A 21,595-nucleotide genomic window follows, 5' to 3' on the forward strand; every position below is an offset into this window, starting at 1 on the left:
AAACAGAGAGCTACCAAAGGAAGAGGTATATAGCTGAGGTCCAGAAGTGTCCCAAGTGCAGGAGCTTCTGTCCCCACGGAGTGGGGATTTGGGGTATATCACCCTTCTAGCACATGGAGGTGTTCATGAATCTGAAAACTCTTAGAACCCCTCTGTCTAAGATTGTTATGGATATTTTATTACATAGGCATAATTGATTAAATCATTGATCCTCAGTAATTGACTCAACCTTCAGTTCTTCTCCCCTCCATGGAGATGTATGTATAAGACCTGGCTATGAAAAGTTCCAACACAACCTTCTAATCATATGGTGGGTTTCTCTGGCGATCAGCCCCCATCCTCCAGGAAGAACTTCATTTTAGAAACTCAGGTATGGATGACTTATTTTAAATAGCAAAAACTGTACTCTCACCCTTATCACTCAAGAAATTCCAAGAGTTTTAGGAGCTCTGTGACAGGAATCAAGGATAAAGGACAAATATACACTTCTTCTTATATCACAGTATCACTCAGAATCTACTATCAATTCTAAATCACTTGAAACAGACAAGAAGCTTAATATCACAAGCCATGTAATTATATAGACTATGGGGTATCACTGATAAACTTCAAAAACACAACAAATTTTAATTTTCAAGAAAAAAAGGTCTGTGTGGTTGTTGTATGATAGGTAATATGACTAGGAATAAGTATGTAATCATCAAAAATAATAAAGGAAAGGAATGATTTGTATAGATTTAAATTCTCCTCCTAAATTTTGCCTCTAATCAATTTATATTTTTCTCCCAGGTTTTGAACTCTCACACTGTGAAGATCCTGGCATTCCACAATTTGGATACAAGATCAGTGACCAAGGCCACTTTGCTGGTAGCACCATCATTTACGGATGCAATCCAGGCTACACTCTCCACGGAAGTAGCCTTCTCAAGTGCATGACAGGGGAGAGAAGGGCATGGGACTATCCTCTGCCTTCCTGTATTGGTAGGATACTCTCATAGATTTTCACTGAATATTTCTGTGAAAACTTTATCAATTTCTTTGCATTTTTAAGAAATTCTCTCTGTTCTCCTACAACTAACACTTTATATCAGGAAATTAATGAACTCATAGCTTCAATTTGTCAAAAGAAAATTAATGGAAAATGAAAAGATACTTTTCATAACTTTATTCATTATTCCTCCCATAATCTTATAGTTTGTGGGGGACAATATGGTCTCTTCGAAGTCATTTCATTTCTGCTACCTTGACATAAAATTGAACTCGTTACTAAAATGTTAAGAATTTTAATCACTCACATTTATTGAATTGCATTGGCCAGATTTTTAATTTACAAAAGTATTACACATTGTGGAATCAAGGTGGATTAGAGAAAACAGTAACTTATTCTCTTTTCTCATGCATGTACAGAATAACAACCAATTTCAATAGGAAAAGGAATGTGAGAGTAACATAAGATATATTGCCTTTATGAAGCTAAAGAACGATCATTTTTTGTCTTCTTTACATAGCTGGGATACCGTTTTATTCCTACCATCTTGCAGATTAGTTAATGCATAGATGGGTAGGCAGGAAGGTAGATAGACAAATATTGACAGGTGTGGATAGAGACCTCTCTTTTTCTCTTTTTTCTTTTCTGCTCCAAAGACCAAATAGGTGTGAGATTGGAATACTAGGGGAAAACAACTTTGTAGCAAAACACTAACTCTCCAGCAGGAAACAAATATGCAGTGATTCTTCAGCTTTTCTCTTTTGATGGCATTTATAGAGGCAGAAATCCATTCTGTGTCACGCCTACATGGATAAAATTGACTCAAATCTTTTATTTTTAGCAGTTGTATTGAGGTATAATTGATATACAAAAAAACACACATATTTAATGTGCAATTTGACTTACCTTTTAAGACCTGAACCTTTTGACAAAAGTAGAATATTTCTATCATTTTTTTTGATATGGTCAACATAGGAATTGCCATAAAACTTGCTAGAATACAAATAGAAAATATGAAATTCTAGTTATTATAGGCCTTGTAACTAATTGTGTAGTGCTTTTGATGCTATGAGACCTCTGTTGGTTTATTAAAACATTGATTCATGCAGAAAACAAACGTGTTTTTATTTAACTAAAATGCAATCACAATTCTTTCTTTCAGACAGCATCCGAATTTTGGACAGATTGTGAGGGCGATACCTAAAATAATAATCAAATTAAATTGCCAAAACCTGGAATATGATGAATAATCAGCCCATTGTCACTGGTTATGAGAAAAATGTACTACTGATTAATTCTCTCTGATGTGATTATGAAATATGTTCAGAAAAGCATTAAGAGTTTAATAGCACAATACCATAAACATATAAATATTGACTGGCCATGCTATTTTTAAAATTAAAACCACAAACAAATACATTAAATGTATATATATATTTTTACATGTGTTGAATCAAGTTGAAGACATTCTCTACTTTTTGGAAAGATTTTATACAAATGGAAGGACATTTAGTCTGAGACCAGAAGGTTTTAATTATGTTTGCAACAAATCAATGCATTTTATGTTTACGAATACTCAAAATCAAAACATTTTGACTTCATATTGTGCAAGATTTCATGGGTAGGGTAATCTATCTTTTTAAATAAAATTCGAATGATAGATGATCAAATAAATTTAGCAGCTATAAACAGTTGGACATATGTTGAGTGATACTGAATAATTTGATGATAACCGAAGATGAAATTCTATTTTAGATGGTGTTCTCTACTGGCAGTGATTAATAGCTTTAACACTTGGCCTATGGTTATAATATCCTGTGCTCATTAACCTTAAATATCTACTACAGCTATGTCTTAGCCTCAGTCAGATAAGGAAACTTTTCTTAATTATTTGGATTTTTTGTAGGTAATTATGTTTCTGAAGCTTATTCGTTGATCAAACAAAAATTAGTTTTTGATGCACCGTAGCTGGAAGGATTTAACCTGTATCTCTTCTTTAAACACTGTATTTCATTTTATTCTGCAAACATAAGTTTTACTCAGAATATGAACTCCAGTACTACAGCATATGACACTGGCTCTTTTGAGGTCAAAATGCCAAGCAATATTTTACAACAAAGAAATTTGGGGGGAAACAGCTATATTTAAGTTCAGGATGCAATATAGTACAAAATACTACAATTGACTATAAATTAATCTAGAAGAACAAGTATCAACTCTGTTCTTAAATTAAATGTATGTCCCAAATAGTGATAAATCATAAATAAATGATGAAAAGTGAATTAATACAATTATGTTTACAGATTGTCCAACAGGATTTTTGTTAGAAAAAAAATGGAAAACCATAAATGGTGATAACATCTTAAATACTAATATCTTTTTAATTTAAAAATCTCCCGAAGGTGTTATTATGAATTAGATTAAATTAATGTTGCAATAAAAGATAATATTCCCTTAGCCCTCCATGGGTATATCAGTCAGGGTTCTCCAGAGAAACAGCACCAATAGGATATCTCTCTTTCTCTCTGTCTCTGTCTCTCTCTTTTTTTCTCTCTCTCCATCTTACCTATCCATCTATCTATCTATAGAGCTTTATTTAATTTAAGGAACTGAATCATGCAATGGTGGGGGTTGATAAGTCCAAAATCCATAGGGCAAGTTAATAGCTTAGAAACTGAGGCCAGAGTTGCTGAAACTTTGAGAAAGAATTCCCCCCCCCCCCCAAGGAAACTTAATTGTGCTCTTAAGGTCTTCAAATTTATTGAATGAGGCCTACAAGTCAACTGAGTGTAGATGTTATCCATATCTATAAAATAGCTTCATACCTAGATAAGTATTTAATTAAGTAACTGGCGCTAATAGCCCAGTCAAGTTGACACATAAAACTATCCATCACAGTGTGGTGCAATATAGTATCTAAAATGTTTGAAACAAGTTAACATATTTGTAGCCTACAAATTTGAGCCATTAGATTCTAGTGTTATTAGGTCTTTTTCAAATGCTAAAATTTTCCTGCTTTGACCTTCTTTGGTCTAATAATATTAATAATAATTATTACCAAAAATAAAAAGTTTAATTCAGTTATTTAATCTAAGATAATAAGAAAGTTGTCAGAATCAAAATGGAGTAACTTGTGTTAAAAACTCTGGCAAACAGCTGGGAAGGCCATAAGGGGAGGTTTCTCATACACAAGTGCCTAATAACAAGAAGTATCACCAAAGATTCAAATGTATAAAGCATTCCACAGTGTTTTCCTTTTTTCTAGGGTTTAAAGATGTAGAGCAATATGCTAACCAAAATACTTAGTTCTCTCTTTTCTAGTACAGAGACTCTTTCTAGGTTGTTCACTGATGTAAAATCACTCTAGTTATCACAATAGTATTAAATAGTATTAAAATGGAGAAGGAATCCCCTAAAATATAAAATTTTAATTATATTGCATGATAATACTTACATTCTTAGTTTCATAATTTTTATAAAAATTAGAGACCATATTAAATCAAAACCTAACTAGATTTTACTAAAGTAAGGAATCTAATAAAAAATGTCACTTTGACTTTTGGGAGAGTAAAAGGGAAAGGGTTTAAAATGATTTAAAGGGGAAATAAAAGGACAATGAAATTTAGAAGGCCTGAGGGACTGCAGTAAAGATTAGTTTTTCTCAAAGGTGGGGTAGAAAGATGATGAATTATTCAGCCTGCAATTCGCTAGCAGTGAGCGACTTGCCATCTGTTTCCCTTTTAAAATTATCGTTATTTAACAACACATCTTAAAATGTTTGGAATCCTATCTCAGAGGTTTTGAGTGTGTCTTTTTTTTAATTGTATAAGTAGGTTTCTGTTTTATTGTCTTTTCTGTGATCTAACTTGAGACTCTATTATTACTTGATTGCATTATATATTCTTGCTTCAATTAATACTTTAAAAGTTTATACAAATATATACTTTAAAGAAAGGAAATTAGTATTCTTTTGTACACTCATGAGAAATTTGTAATTGTTTTGAAAAGATTGGCATTAAATTGTGGCTTAAATTTTTTATTATTTTTTATCAGCTGAATGTGGAGGTCGTTTTAAAGGAGAATCATCAGGAAGAATCTTATCTCCTGGCTATCCTTTTCCATATGACAATAATCTGCGTTGCATGTGGATGATTGAGGTAGATCCTGGAAATATTGTCAGGTAAATGAATTACATTTTCTCAACATTACTAGGGCATCTGAAGTACCTGACCAACCCCTATATAAAATTAATATCCATTTGTTTCATTTTTTTTTTTTTCTTGAGGCAGAATCTCTCTCTGTCACCCAGACTGTAAGGCAGTAGCTCACTGCAACCTCCTCCTCCTAGCTCAAATGATCTTCCCACCCCAGCCTCCCCAGTAGGTGGGAATACAGTCATGTGCTACCAGGCTAGGCTAATTTTTAAGTATTTTGTAGAAACGAGATCTTACTATGTTGACCAGGCTGATCTCAGAATGTTGAGCTCAAGCAATTCCCCTGCCTCCCAAAGTGCTAGGATTACAGGTGTGAGCCACTACTCCTGGCCCATTTTGACTGATTGTATACAGAGTTATGCAGATTATTACCCTAGTGCATCCTCATTAACAATTAGGAGAAATAAGAATAGAAGGGGACTGAATACCATTTCCTGTTGTCCTTGTCCCTAAACACATTTGTGAAACACCTGCTCTCTGCCCCTGTAATCATGTTAGATTTCCCTTTTCTGCAGAGTTCTTCACATTGCTGCTGCCTTTTAGATATAAGTAACTGAAATCAACACCAGTCTGACTTTCATAGCTATCACAGGCTCTCAGTCCCAGCCTTGCTATGCAGCTTTGGCTAGAATCACCCTTGACATATGAGCTACTTAGTGTGTTTTCAATAACAAACAATAACTTTAAAACTTGAGAATCACACTTATATAAAGTAGTAATATAAATTCTATTTATATAAAATGGAACTTCAGACAAGCTTCTAGGTGGTACACTCCTATGCATTGATGGATGAGTTGGTACATTACTTTTGCAAGGCAATGTGCAAACTCAAAACATACTACACTGTATCATCCTCAGTTTATTTTTCTTTAGTCTAAGTCATGCCTTGCTTTATATAAATATTAGAATTATTAAACTTGAAAGTAATAAATTCAAGAGAATTCTGCAGTTTCTAAAAATTAAACATTGCTTGATATTAAATTGCAGCCCAAATTTAAAGCTATAATGATTCATGTATCAAACATAAATGTATTGTATGTAGAGTTGAGCATGTTGATATAATTAGATTTCTAAATTTTGCACCAAGCACAAAAAGTACCCGATTCTAATTTTGTCTAGATTAAACATAAAACACAATAGATTTAACATGGAACAGTGATAAAAGTGTGCACTGTAGAATCAGATAACTTGAGTTCAATTTGTGATTATGCCACTCTTTGGGCAATTATTTCATTTATCTAAACTCCATTTGCCATATTTGTAAAATCGAGATAAAAATTATTCTTACTTCATTGGGTCATTATAACAATTAAGCAAAATATATGTAATGCATTTTGCACAGTGCCTAACATGTAGAAGATTGTCTGTAAATGTCCCCTGCTGTTGCCCTGGTTAAATTCATGAACACAAGAAAGAATGTACGCCTGAAGTTTCTACAATTTGCAAAGGTGATGTAATGGTGTATTTAATAATATTTTAAAGAAACAAAGTATACTTCTCAAGAAAAATATATTAAGAATATATGCTATTTACATAATTCATTTTTATCACATAGCAAAAAAGAATATCTAATAAAAGGCACAATGCACATTTGCTCTATTTTTTATTTAAAATTGAATCCTTGTTTAAAGTAAACAGAGAAATATGGTTCTCCCACAGCTTGCAGTTTCTTGCTTTTGATACGGAAGCATCACATGATATACTCCGAGTCTGGGATGGTCCACCAGAAAATGAGATGCTTTTAAAGGAAATTAGTGGATCTCTTATTCCTGAAGGAATTCATAGCACCCTCAACATAGTAACCATCCAGTTTGACACGGATTTTTATATTAGCAAATCTGGATTTGCAATTCAGTTTTCAAGTAAGTTCTTTCAAAACGTTTCTTAATGCAAAATAGGAAGGTAATGTAAATAGTCGTGTTAACTTTACTGTTCAAATTTTTAACTTTAAAATTTTAATGATTTTAAATATTTATGCTTCTGCTCTTCCTGTATCTCTGCAGCAAAGGTAAAATATACATGGGAAAAAGGTAATACAATTAATTCTGAATATTAATTATTGAGACTTCTCTCCACTTGTAAAACCATTTATTCTTAAAGTAAAAATGGTGTTAAAATTACTCAGCTAAAAAAATTACATCACAAAAGCTTATAATCTGGAAATACTGTAAAAGTGAAAGTTTTAAAATGTGAAGTTTTGCAGATGAGGAAGGAAATGAATACTTGCTATTACAAAAAAATACAACCCTACATTTTTACTGTTATTTTATTCTTTAAATATCTTAATTATATATTCACAGATATCTTTGACAAAATATTTCAGACAGCTTTTAAATTAAAGATTTTCTATAACAATAATATGACAATGAAATAGCATTCCTTGTAAGTAATTACCAGTGTTCTTGTCTTGTTAATTTTTTTCTTCTCATGGCACTGCTAAGTGACTAAATATATGTGTTCTGTAAAAGAAATGTTAGTTTAGTTGATGGATAAAATGAATACAATCTTAAAATTTTAAAATATTAGTTTAACTTTTTAATACACATTATCTCTTTGAGAAAATTATCTAATAGATTTTTTATCTGTATAGTCTTAAAAAGTCCTATTAACAGAAATGTATCAACGTTTCTATGATCAACTGAGAGTGCAAACCGGTACTCTTCAAATGTGTCGGAATTCAAATTCTGGCTCCTTACTAACTGCTAATTTTCGGCACCTTACCTAGTGACCCAATACTGGGTTTTCTAAGTGACATAGGAATAACAATGCTCATCTCATAAATAAGTTATTAAATGCAACAGAATCATGTGTGCACAGTATTTGGTATTGAGTAGATAGCTGGTACCTAATGAACTATTATTTTTACATAAATAAATGTAACATTGAAATGTCTTGAAAATAAATAATACAAATAATTTTTAAAAGCATGAAGGACTTTTGAAATCAGTGCCAACAAAATATGCCATTTTAGGTAAACAATTATACAGTCAAACAATTCTCTTGGCTGACTTTTTGTTTATGGAAAACAGTTATTTGACCTATTAACACAAATGAATTATTTTGTACTATATGACCCAAGCTCATGTGAAAGGGAGGTATAAACTGAAAAGTTAATATCTTTAAATTTGCACTTTAAATACGTATTTTGAGAAAAGGGACTAAAGTAAGAAAATAATCATATAATAGGTGAATATAAATTTCTCCCAATTAGAAAATATTTACCAATAAAATATTCTTCATATTTGTATATTCTAATCTCTACTGTTTATATTTTTTCAAGTGGGAACAATTTGTCAGAGAGTGGTTTAATTTTAGTTATTTCTATTTTAGTTTAGCAACAAAAAATTCCTACTTTTACTTTAGATCAGTAATACATAGTGTTTTCCACTTAAATTGTTATTGTGATTAAATATCTGCATACAGTAATATGAAAAGGTGTCTCAGTCTCAGTGTTTACAAATGCAACTTACACTTTGCACTCAATCTTATCTGGTTAAGTGGAAACATGCTATTTTACATGCATTTCTGGGAATTTTTATTGTAGATAATCTGTAAAATTAGCAGTACATTTTTATATTGATTATATTTGTAGGGCACATTAAAGTTATGGAAACAATATATTTCATACTAGAACTTTAATAACTCTACCTTCGTAAGATTCTTTTAAGATGGATAGAAATTTGATCTGAGCCTTAAAACCAACCTATTGAAATAAAGTTACATTGATGATTACTATATTGTGAATGAAAAATTAGCCTCTTGGTTAGAGATCTTTTCCAGAATATATGCTTACATAGCTTTTCAAGTGTTCAGATTTCAAATGGGAAAATATTCTTTTCATGAATGAAGTCTCGATGGGTGCCAAGAATTAAGTTAAATGCTTTATATACATAATCTCATTTAATTCTCACAAAAGCCATATAAGATATGGTTATCATTCTCATTGCCCAAAGAAATACGTTAATGTTCAGAAAGTCAGTTAATTTGTTCAAGATCATACAACTAGCAGATGCCTGGAGTGATAACTCAAACTCATATGTCTGAAAGGAGATTAATGTCATGCTTTGTACATACTAAATGCTTAGCAGTTATTATTACAGTATTATTATTCTAGATACATGCATTAATTATGCCAGAGGGAATAGAAGGTTATATATTATTAGTTATTATATATATATTATATATATTTTATATATATAATAATATATATTATATATATATTATATATATAATATTATATATTATATATATATTCAGTTATATATTATTAGTCGCAATGGAGTTCTACATTTTAATCAGTTTGGTTTCCGGATTATCATTCCCAGCACCACATCAAAGGTACCAATCTGAAAAAGGAGATGAAATATAAGTGAAAAAGTGAGAAGAAATGAGGGAAAGCTAGAGTACATACATGCCCATTTGAAATGGACAGATGCCCTCTCTGGCTGTAGGCATTTTGCCCTGTAGGAAGACAGGAAATTTTTAAAGTGGAATTTCAAATAAGAAATTTTATCTAAAGTCGTCTAGTTTCTAAAGTATACAAGTAATATTAAAGAGAATGTAAATGGACTATAGGCCACTAAACAACTACTGTGGGTCAAACTTGGCTCATGGGTTCATGTTTGCCATTTCAATGCCTTACCTAAATTCTTCTTCCCTAGATAAATCTATTTCATCCTATCCACTCGTTCATATGTTCATCCATTTCGCTCATTCAGCCTAGGAGAGTTTATTAAGAACCAGGTATTAAACATATTTATCACCAATTAATTCTCAAACTCATGTTTTCATTAACTCAAGCAACTCTTAATTTCATGCACACACACACACCCCCACACACAAACTGTCTCTCTCTCTGTCTCTCTGCTGCTTTCCATCACCAAACCTTCTTTTTGCTTTAGTGTTACTTCTGCTCCCTTGTGCTTAAATTCTGCTCATCCTTCCAGGTTCTGTGCCAAGATCCCTTTTCAGTAAAGTATTTTCTTACTATTCTAGCTAATGCTCTTTCCACTGGTTGTATTTCTTTTTCTCCAAATGAAGATCAGTATAAACAATGTAGCAATTCATTGTTCTAGAAGTTTTTTGGTTGTTTTTTGTTTGTTTGTTTGTTTGTTTTTGTTTGAGACAAGGTCTTGCTCTATCAGCCACGGTGCAGTGCAGTGGCACAATCACAGCTCACTGCAACCTCAACCTCCTGAGCTCAAGCGATCTTCCTACCTCAGTCCCCCGTGTAGCTAGGACTACAGGTGTGCACCACGCTTCACTAATTTTTATTTTTGTGTGTGTGTGGAGATGAGGTCTCACTATGTTGTCCAGGCTGGTAGTGGTATTTTTATTATGATGCCTTTGCTCCCCCAAATATATTAATATCATGAACACCTTTGTCTCTTTAAATGTCTATATAGAACAAACATTTTGTACAGGGTAATAATATAATTTACTATCCAGACTTAAGGTATTTCAGAGATCAAAAGCAAGTGCTAATAAAAACTAAGCTCAGCAATAGGCACAAACCAGGATGCTCCTACACAATCAGGAAGTATTGTCATTTTAATTGTCAGGTTTTATTTGAGCCCCCCTTCCTCGATGAGTACGATTTAATTCCATTCTTCTTTTGAGCAAATAGCTGTCCATTGAAAGTCAAAATAATTAATTAAAAATAATAAATCAGGCAATAGTAGCAGAACAGTCTTCACCAATGAATATAACAGGTGATACGTATTTCCCCAAACTTGGTGCAAAGTGAATTTAACAGAAATGTAGGTCACAGACCAACTTTATAATCATCAAGCCACTATCAGCAGCCTCATGACTTTTATTTCATGATCCATTCATCCTTTGTAGAGTCTGTTGCTTTATCTATTGGTGTTATTGTCTGCAAGGCACTTTTGCTTAATCAGAGCTACTTAAGTCTAACATTGCCACTTCATGCTGTCGTATGTGCTGTCCTCACTTCTCGGCAGTCAGCTTCTATATCCTCTGCTTACATTTTAATTTGCCTGTCTCATTCCACTTTAGTTCCCCAGGGAGGATATCATTGGGTATCATGCTGTCAGTTGCCCACAGAATAGTAGATTCTGACAGAGCATTTTCTATGCTCTTCACTCTTTGACTTCTCTGTTATGAATCTTCCCCTGCTGGGTAATACAAAATGCTGAGGCCCATAGCTAATATTGCTGAAAAAATCTCAAGGAAATAGATCCCTTAGCCATGAGAGGTTGAAGTTCCCCAGCTTTAACCAATTGCTTGGTGCCCCTGCCTTCGTTTTCATCCTTATTGTTCCCTGCACTGCTCCAACAGTCGACTAGCCCCTCACTTCTTTATCCCTCCAACCAAACTGTTCTCCACATTTCTGCCTGATTGATCTTTCCGAAATACAAAATTGGACATCACTTCTCTGTTGAAAATTATTTAATGGCCACACAGATCTAAACTCAAAACTTTGGCATAATATTTAAAGCCTCCAGAATATGCCCCAACCTGCCTGCCAGCTTCACTCCTCACTATTCATCTATATACATCCAGAGGTCTAATTAAATTGTTCTGAAAGGACAATATCATTGCACATTTCTACTGCTTTGCAAACTCTCTTCCATATTCCTGAAACCCTTGTGCCTACATTCAAAATTTGTACATTTTTAGTCATTTTCCAGGGCCTAGGCTAAATGCTACTTCTAGTAGCAATGAACTACTAGACAGAATTACTTATTTCCACATATGTACTGCTCTTCCCTGGTTTGCTCAGGACAATCCTCATTTATGTCTGTTGTCCTGGCATTCTGACTGTTTTGACATTTATCCTGTATTTTCCCTTTTTAACAAAATATGACTATTAATGGTTCATTAAAATAAGCCACAGTGTATTTATTAGATCTCTGCTTTGTGACATAAGTCTGCAGTGCTCAGTAATTATAACTCATGGTAACATCTGAAAGACAAATACTATTAGGTTGGTGCAAAAGTAGTTGTGTTTTTTTTTTTTTTGCCATAATAACTTGTATCTATTTCTCAACTTTTTCCAGATGCTAGGTAATTAACACTTACCTTTCATGGATAGCATGTAGGACACTTATAGATAAAATGAAACATTCTTAGGTTGAACAGGTCACCCATTCTGACCCTAGATGGTGGTGGGAGGAGCATTTATTTATTTTTTTTATTATTTATTTTTTGAGATGGAATCTCGCTGTGTCACCCAGGCTGGAGTGCAGTGGCACGATCTTGGCTCACTGCAACCTATGCCTCCCGGGCTCAAGCAATTCTCCTGTCTCAGGCTCCTGAGTAGCTGGGATTACAGGCGTGTCCCCCCATGCCCAGCTAATTTTTTGTATTTTTAGTAGAGACAGGGTTTCACCATGTTAGCCAGGGTAGTCTCGATCTCCTGACCTTGTGATCCGCCCACCTCAGCCCCCCAAAGTGAGGGATTACAGGCCTGAGCCACTGTGCCTGGCTAGGAGGAGCATTTCACATTGTTGCCCTGATATTTTGTATAAACAGATAGTTATGCTACAGTATGTATTGTGGTTTGAAGATACATAAGACTGCCAGGCCATGAATTGGCAAGATTAGGCGGAAATATGGGAAATATGTCTTCTTGAAGTATGTGTTGAAATAGAGACTGAGCAGTTGATCTACAGACCTACAAAATATAGTCTGAATACTCATGCCACGAGTATATGTGCTGTTTATTTTATTGTGTAAATTTGGAACTAATTACTTTATCATGAACATTTTTTAATTATCTTGCAATAGACCTTTATGGCAGCAATGAGATTTTAAAAAGTAAATGTTTAATGAAAAAGTATGTACTGAGCATTCATTTCTTAAGAAAGCTGATATCCACTAAGATGTGCAAAAGGAAAGTCAGTTCTACTGAAGGTGCTGTAAAGAAACAACCAAGCAGAGATCAGCAAGGATTCCACGAAAACCAATCCCTGTGAAAGTTGAAACGAAACCAAAACAAATAGCAGAAAATGATCCAGAGTAGTTTTTTAATTACTATTTGTAAATCCAAGAATTTCATACATCCAGAAACATTTTTTTTAAGAAGCAGGGAGTAGCCATGATCCCATTTCAATAAAACTTATTTAGGTAAGTGATAAAACTTTAAGAGAGAAAATCATGCACTGATCATTTATAGCTGTGTGAACAGAAATTAGTAAAATTTATTTTGTGTATCATGTTTACATTTTATAGGCTAGTGAAGAGAGCAGTTTTATTAATATATGCCAAATATGAATCATAATTGAATGGTTATTTGAAGCCATAATAATGCATTAAATACATCTTCATCATTTTAAACTACCTGATATATTACATATGTTTTAATCATTTTAGAGTACTTTCAACAGCCACATTATTTTTATTTCAATTTATTTTACTGTGATAAGAACAATTAACACAAGATCTACTTTTTAAGCAAAATGTTAGGTGCAGAGTACATTATTTTGGCCTAGGTACAACTCTGTATAGCAGGTCCCTAAAGCTTACTTATATTGCTAAATGGAAACACTATGCCAGTTGATTAGTAACTCTTATATCCCATTTCCCCCAAGCCCCTGGAAAAAAACATTTCACACTCTGATTCTATTAATTTGACTATTTTAGATACCTCATATAAGTGAAATCATGCAGTAGTTGTGTTTCTGTGACTATCTTATTTTACTTAGCATAATGTCCTCAAGGTTCACTCATGTTGCTGAATATTGCAGAATCCTTCTTTTAAAGACCAAATAGTATTCATTGTGTGTCTTTGCCATATTTTCTTAATCTGTCATTAGACAATTAAGTTGTTTTCAACATCTTGGCTATAGTGAATAATGTTGCAATGAACTTAGGAGTACTAATACCTCCTCAAGATCCTCATTTTAATTATTTAGGATAAATATCTAGAAATGGGATTATTGGATTGTAAAATAGTTCCATTTTTAACTTTTTTGAGGAAACTTCATACTATTTTCCATAGTGGCTGCACCATTTTGCATTCCCACCAATAGCATGTAAGAGTTTCTATTTCTCCATATTCTTGCCAACACCTTTTGTATAAATAATAACCCTCCTGACAGGTATGAGGTAATATATTACTGAGATTTTAATTTGCATTTCCTTGATGATTAGTGATGTTAGCCATTTCTTCATATACCTGTTGTCCATTTGTATGCCTTTTTTGTAGAAATGCCTATTCAAGACCTTTGACTGTTTTATATCAGTCATTTGCTATTGAGGTGTAGAGGTTCCCTACGTATTTTGGATATTGATCTATTATTACATGTATGACTTGAAAATATTTTCTCCCCTTCCATAGGTTGCCATTTCACCCTTGTTGATTGTACAGAAGCTTTTAAGTTGGTTGCATTCCTGCTCGTTTATTTTTGTTTTCATCATCTATGCCTTTGGTGTCATGTCCATGAAATCATTGTGAATACCAACGTTATAAAGCTTTCTTCTCTCTTTTTTTTTTTTTTTTTTTTTTCCTTCTGGAAGTTTTACAGCTTAAGATCTGGTGTTTAAGCTTCTAATCCATTTTGAGTTGATTTTTGTGTATGCTATAAGATAAGGATCTAATTTCATTTTTTGCTTGTGGATATCCAATTTTCTAAATACCATTTGTCAAGGAAACTATACTCTCCCCTTTGTGCATTCCTGGTATCCCTGCCCATCTTCCCACACCTTTTTGTTTCCTTGTCTTAAGGTGCAGACCTGTTACCCTTTCATAGATTTATTTCTGGTCTCTCTATTCTCTTCCATTGTTCTATATGTCTCTCTTTATGCCAGTACCATGCAGTTTTGATTATTGTACTTTGGTAATATATATTTGAAATCAGGAGATCTGATGCCTTCTGTTTTGTTATTCTTCTCCAAAATTGATTTGGTATTCAGGTTATTTTTGGGTTCATGTGAATTGTAGAAATGATTTTTTTCTATTTATAATCCATGAACAGAGGCTGTTCTTCCATTTGCATCTTTAATTTCTTTCATTAATGTTTTATAGTTTTCAGTATACAAGTCTGTCACCTCCTTAGTTAAATTATTTCTGAGTATTTTATTCTTTATGAGATTATTTTAAATTAGATAGTTTTCTGAGTATCCTTTTTAGATAGTTCATTGTTAGTGTATGTAGAAACACAATTGATTTTTGCATGTTGATTTTGTATCCTGAAACTTTATTGAATTTATTAGTTCCAACAATTTTTTTCAACAAATCTTTAGGATTTTCTATATAAAAGATTGTGTCATCTGCCAACAGATACTATTTTACCTTTTTTTTTTTTTTTTTTTTTTTTTCAGTGTGGAGGCCTTTTGTTTCTTTTTCTTACCTTAACTGCTCTGACCAGGACTAGCAGTACTATGCTCAATAGGAGTGGGAAGTGAGCATCCTTAACTTATTTCTAATCTTGGAGGAAAAGTTCTCAGGTTTTATTATTTTTTTATATTTTATTTTATTTTTCCAAACAGTACAATGTTAGCTGTGGGTTTTTGATATATGGCCTTTATTATGTTGAAACATTTTTCTTCTATTCCTAATGCATTGAGGATTTTTTTTTAGCATGAAAAGATATTTAATTTTGTCAAATGCCTTTTCTGCATCTATTGAAATTATCATGTGATCATGTGATCTTAATCCATTTTTCTGTTAATATGGTGTATGAAAATAATTGATTTTTATATATTGAACTATCCATCTGTCCCAGGAATAAATCTGACTTGGACATTGTGTGTGATCCTTTTAATATTTTAATATGCTGTTGGATTTAGTTTACTAGTATTTTGTTGAGGATTTTCGCACATATATTCTTCAGAAATATTGATCTCTAGTTTTTTTTTTTTTTTTTTTCTTGTGGTATATTTTTCTGGCTTTGGTATCAGGGAATATTGCCTTTACAAAATGAGTTTGGAAATGTTTTGTTTGTTTGTTTTTGGTTTTGTTTTGTTTGTTTCAATTTGTGGGGTTGGGTGGGAAGAGTTTGAGAAGGATAGAAATTAATTCTTATTTAAATGTTTGGTAGAATTCACCAGTGAAGTCATCTGGTCATGGGCTTTTCTTTGTTGGGAGATTTTAAAATACTGTGTAAGTGGCCCTATTAGTAATGAGTCTGTTCAGGCTTTCTATTTCTTATGATTTAGTCTTGATAGCCTGTATATTTCTATAAATTTATCCACTTTTTTTTTCTAAATTATCCAGCTTGTTATCATATAATTGTTCAATGTACTCTCTTATGTCTGTAGCACTATTCTTTCTTTTCTGATTTTATTTATTTTAGTCTTACCTCATTTTTCTTAGAATAGCTAAGGGAATCTCAATTGTGTTGAGATTTTCAAGAAGCCAACTTTAGTTTTATTTTTTAATTGTTTTTCTATATTCTATTTTGTTTTTCTATTTTCTTTAATCTTGATTATTTCCTTCCTTCTGCTAACTGTGAGCTTCTTTGTTCTTCTAGTTCCTTGAAGTATAAAGTTAGGTTATTTATTTGAGACATTTTTCCTTTTTATGTAGATGTTTATTGCTATGAACTTCTTACATAATCCTGTTTTTTCTGTTTCCCATGCATTTTGGCATATTTTGTTTTTGTTTCATTTGTCTTGAGATATTTTCTATTTCTCTATTTTATTGATATGTAATAGTTGTACATATTTATGGGGTACAAGGGATATTTTGATACATGCATACAGTATGTAATTATCAAATAATAGTAATTGGAATATTCATTATATCAAACATTTATCATTTCTTTGTGTTGTACATTTTAAATATTCTCTTCTAGCTATTTTGAAATATAAAATAAGTTCTTATTAACTATCATCACTCTTCTGTGCTGTTGAACAATAGAACTTGTGCCTTCTATATAACTGTATTTTTGTACCCTCTTCATCCCATTGGAATGCTACAATCCCCAGTATCTGGTAACCACCATTTGACTCACTACATCCAAGAGATCAATTTTTTGTTAGCTTCCATATATAAGTGAAAACATGCAATATTTGTCATTCTGTGGCTGGCTTATTTCACTTAACATAATGTCCTCTAGTTCCACCAATGTTACTGTGACATGTTTTTATGTTTCCCCACCGCCCTGTGACTGAGTAACATTCCATTGTGTATATACACCACATTTTCTTTATCCACTCATCAAATAATGGTTGATTGAATACCTTGGTTACTGTGAATAGGGTTGCAATAAACATGGACATGCAATTATCTCTTTGATATACTAATTTTCTTTCTTTTGGGTAAATACTCAGCAGTGGGAATGCTGGATCATGTGGTAGTTGTATTTTTAGGTTTTAAGGGAAACTTCATACTATTTTATATAGTTGCTGCATTAATTAACATTCACACCAACAGTGCATGAGCATTCCCTCTTTTTTTTTTTTTTTATATATCTTTGTCAGCATGTTATTTTCTGTCTTGATAGTAGCCATTTTAACTGGTGTGTGATAATATCTTGTTGTGGTTTTGATTCACATTTCCCTGATGATTAGTGATGTTAAACATTTTTTTATTTACCTGGTGGCTATTTGTATGTCTTATTTTGAAAAATGCCTATTCAAAGCATTTGTTCAATTATTAATTGAATTATTTGTGGGTTTCTTTTTTGTTTTGGTTTGTTTTGCTATGTTTTTTTGCTATTGAGTTGTTTTAGTTCCTTACGTATTCTGGTTATTAATCCTTTGTCAGATGGATAGTTAGCAAATATGTTCTCCCATTCTGCAGGTTATCTCTTCACTTTGTTGATTATTTACTTTGCTTTACAGAAGCTGTTTAGTTTGATATAATCACGTTCATTTAGTTTTGCTTGTATTGTCTGTATTTTGAGGTCTTATGCAAAGTATTTGCCAGAACTAATGTCCTGAAGTATTTCCCAATGTTTTCTTCTGGTAGTTTCATAGATTAAGGACTTACATTTAAGTCTTAACCTATTTTGATTTTAGTTTTGCATATGGTGAGAGATAGGGGTCTAGTTTTATTCTTCTACGTGTGGATATCCAATTTCTGCAGCACCATTTATTGAAGTCCTTTCACAGTGTATTTGTTAAAAATGAGTTGGCTGTAGATATATGGATTTATTTCTGAGTTATTTTTCCTCTTCCATTTGTCTATATGTCTATTTTTATCACACTGTCTTGTTTACTATAACTTTGCAGTATATTTTAAAGTCAGATAGCTTGATGCCCCCAAGCTATCTTTATTCTCTTTGCTCCAATTGCTTTAATTATTCAGGATCTTTTGTCATTCCATAGGAATTTTAGAATTTTTTAAAAATTTTCTCTGAAGAGTGGCATTAGTAATTTTTTTAACAAAAAATGAACTCTGACAAGTTTTATTAAATAAAAATTTTGCATTGTTTATTTTTCACCATAATGTTCTGGCATGCTTCTAATGATAGAATCACCCAGCTTAATGATAGCCAGTATGTGTTGTCTGTAGTATATTCCATATGCTGTACCCAATTCAGTATTATTGCCTCTGTAGTGATGGATACCAGTTTTGGCCAATAATACTTGTTACTATAATTCAGATTTCTTCAAAGTCAGGCAGTTTCTAGAGTGGATGATGAATTTTGCTTTGCCTTGTCTGATCATCTTCAGAGTTGGCTCGTACCCTAGCATCTTTTTAATGTGTTGTTGTGTTCAGTTTGCTAGTATTTGGTTGAGGCTCTTTGCATCTATGTTCATCTGGGATATTGGCCTATATTTTCCACTTTTCATAATAAGTTGGAGTATAGAGTTAATTGACTCCAGTGATGTTTTCCTCTTCTTTGTGGCCCCCATGTTCCTGCCTTAGGTGCAGGACAGGCCCCACTCAAGAGCACCTGCCAAGATGGCCAGGGAGCAAGAAAATGTCATTGGTACTTTGGAAGGAATTACTTTGAATTTGTAAATGACTTTGGGTAGTACAGACCTTATAAAAATATTAATTCTTCCAATCTATGGACATTAAATGTATTACCATTTTTCTTGCGTCCTATTTTTTTAATAGCGTTTTATAAATTTCATTGTAGAGAGATTTCACTCCTTTAGTTAAATTTATTTCTAGGTATTTTATATATTTTGTAGCTATTGTAAATGGGATTTATTTCATGATTTTTTTCATATGGTTTGTTATTGGCATATAAAAATGCTACTGAGTTTTGTATGTTGATTTTGTATCCTGCCACATTACTGAGTTTATTTATAAGTTCTAACAACATTTTGGTTGAACCTTTAGGTTCCTTTAAATATAAGATCATGTCATTTGCACACAAGGACAGTATTACTTCTTCCTAATTTAGATGCCTTTTATTTCTTTGTCTCATTTAATGGATCTGGGCAGAACTTTTAGTAGTATAATGAATAAAAGTTATAAAAGTGGTCATTCTTGGCCTTGTCTTGTTCCAGATCTTAGAAAAAAAGGCTATTAACATTTCTCCATTTAGTATGATGTTAGCTGTTGGTTTGTTATATATGGCCTTTGTTATTTTGAGATATATTCCTTCCATAACCAGTTTGTTGAGAACTGTTATCAGTAAGGGATGCTGAATTTTGTTGACAGCTTTTTTTCTTTTTTTTTTTTTTTTAGCATCTGTTGAAATGCTGCATATAGTTTATATCCATGATTCTGCTAATGAGATGTATCCTGTTCACTGATTTGAATATGTTGAATGATATTTGCATCCCAGGAATGTATCCCACTTGATCACAGTAAATGATCTTTTTAATGTGGTGTTGTGTTTAGTTTGCTAGTATTTGGTTGAGACTCTTTGTTTTCTTTTTCTGCTGTGTCTTTGATTCTGATATCAGAGTAAATTGGCCTCATAGAATGAGTTTGGAAGTGTACTTCCTCTTCAATTCTTTGAAATAGTGTGATTAGAATTGGTATTAGGTCTTCTTTAAATGTTTGGTAGAATTTAGCAGTGAATCAATTTGGTCCTGAGTTTTTCATCAATGGGAGCCTTTTTTCTTTCTTTCTTTTTTTTTTTTTTTTTTTTTTTACCACTTTCAACTCATTGTTTGTTTTTGGTCTGTTCAAGTTTTCTATTTCTTCATGGATCAATTTTGGTAGATTTATGTGTCCAAAGATTTGTGTACTTCTTCTAGGTTTTCCCATTTTTTGTGTATTCTTCTTCATAATAGTCTTTAATAATTCCTCGTGTTTCTGTGGTATCAGTTTTAATCTCTCATTTTTTGCCTGTGATTTTTATCTGAGTCTTCTGTCCTTTCTCTTAGTCTAGCTAAGAAAAAATTGTTAATTTAGTTTATTTTTTCAAAAAAAGAGTTTTCATTTTATACTTTGTGTGTTTTTTCACCCCCTTTTTTTTTTTTTTTTTTTTTTTTTTTTCCTGTTCTGATCTTTATTCCTTCTTTCCTTCTGCTAATTTGGGGTTTGATTTGTCATTGTTTTCTAGCTCTTTGAGGTGCATCAGATTGTTAATTTGAAGTCTTTCTACTTTTTTTATAGGTATTTCCTGCTATAAATTGGTACTGATTTTGTTGTATATTTTAGGTTTTATTTGGGGTGTTTTGTTTATATTTCCTTTTTTCAAGAAATATTTTAATCTCCTTCTTAATTTCTTCATTGACCCATTGGTTGTTCAGGATCATGTCATTTAATTTCCATGTTATTTATACAATTTCTAATGTTTCTTTTGTATTTGATTTCTGGTTTTATTCCATTATAGTCAGAAAAGATACTTATACGATTCAAATATTTTGGGATTTGTCAAGACTTGCTTTGTGGCATAACCTATGCTCTATCCCAGAGAATGTTCCTGGTACTAATGAGAAGTATGTATACTCTGCAGCAGCCGGATACAATCTTTTGTAAAGATGTCAAGTAGGTCCATTTGGTGTGCAGTGTAGTTTTATTCCAATGTTTCTTTGTTGATTTTCTGTCTGGATAATCTATCCATTGCTGCTGTGGAGAGTTGAAGTCCCCCACTATTATTGTATTGTTCTTTCTCTCTTCCTTTAGCTGTATTAATATCTCCTTTAAATATTTGGGCACTTTGATATTGGGTACATATATATTTATGATTGTTATGCCCTCTTGATAAATTGAGCCCTTCATTATTATATAATAACTTCCTTTGTATCTCTAGTTTTTTGACTTGCCATCTATTTTATCTAAGTATAGCTACTCTTGCTCTTTTTTGGTTTCCCTTTGCATAAAATACCTTTTTCATACCTTCACACTCAATATATGCATGTCCTTATAGATGAATATGTTCCTTCCAGGCAGCATGAATTTGGGTCTTATTTTTTAATTCATTCAGCCACTTTGTTTTTCAATTAAAAATTGAGTCAATTTACATTCAATGCCATTATTGATAGATAAGGACTTACTAATGCCATTTTGTTACTTTTTTTTCTGGTTATTTTATAACTCCTCTTTTTCTTTCTTCTTCACTTCCTTTGT

General features: G+C 32.3%; 2 protein-coding genes across 7 annotated transcripts in view; one reads left to right on the forward strand and one right to left on the reverse strand.

Moving 5' to 3' along the window:
- LOC105475960 (CUB and Sushi multiple domains 3) overlaps positions 1-21,595 on the forward strand; it is a 1,218,758-nt gene that overhangs the window by 888,842 nt on the left and 308,321 nt on the right. For all 6 annotated transcript variants that reach the window (XM_011731490.2, XM_071067898.1, XM_071067897.1 and 3 more), the window contains 3 exons: positions 790-981; positions 5,042-5,168; positions 6,862-7,064. In XM_011731490.2, the coding sequence (XP_011729792.2) occupies positions 790-981; positions 5,042-5,168; positions 6,862-7,064 (522 nt within the window). The remainder of the gene's footprint in view (positions 1-789; positions 982-5,041; positions 5,169-6,861; positions 7,065-21,595) is intronic.
- On the reverse strand, positions 18,547-18,972 carry LOC112425612 (large ribosomal subunit protein eL30-like). The gene is given in 2 exon segments (XM_024790985.2): positions 18,547-18,810; positions 18,892-18,972. Coding segments are annotated over 2 exon segments (345 nt in total).

This window comes from Macaca nemestrina, chromosome 8 (assembly GCF_043159975.1).
Source record: "Macaca nemestrina isolate mMacNem1 chromosome 8, mMacNem.hap1, whole genome shotgun sequence".
NCBI lineage: Eukaryota > Metazoa > Chordata > Mammalia > Primates > Cercopithecidae > Macaca > Macaca nemestrina.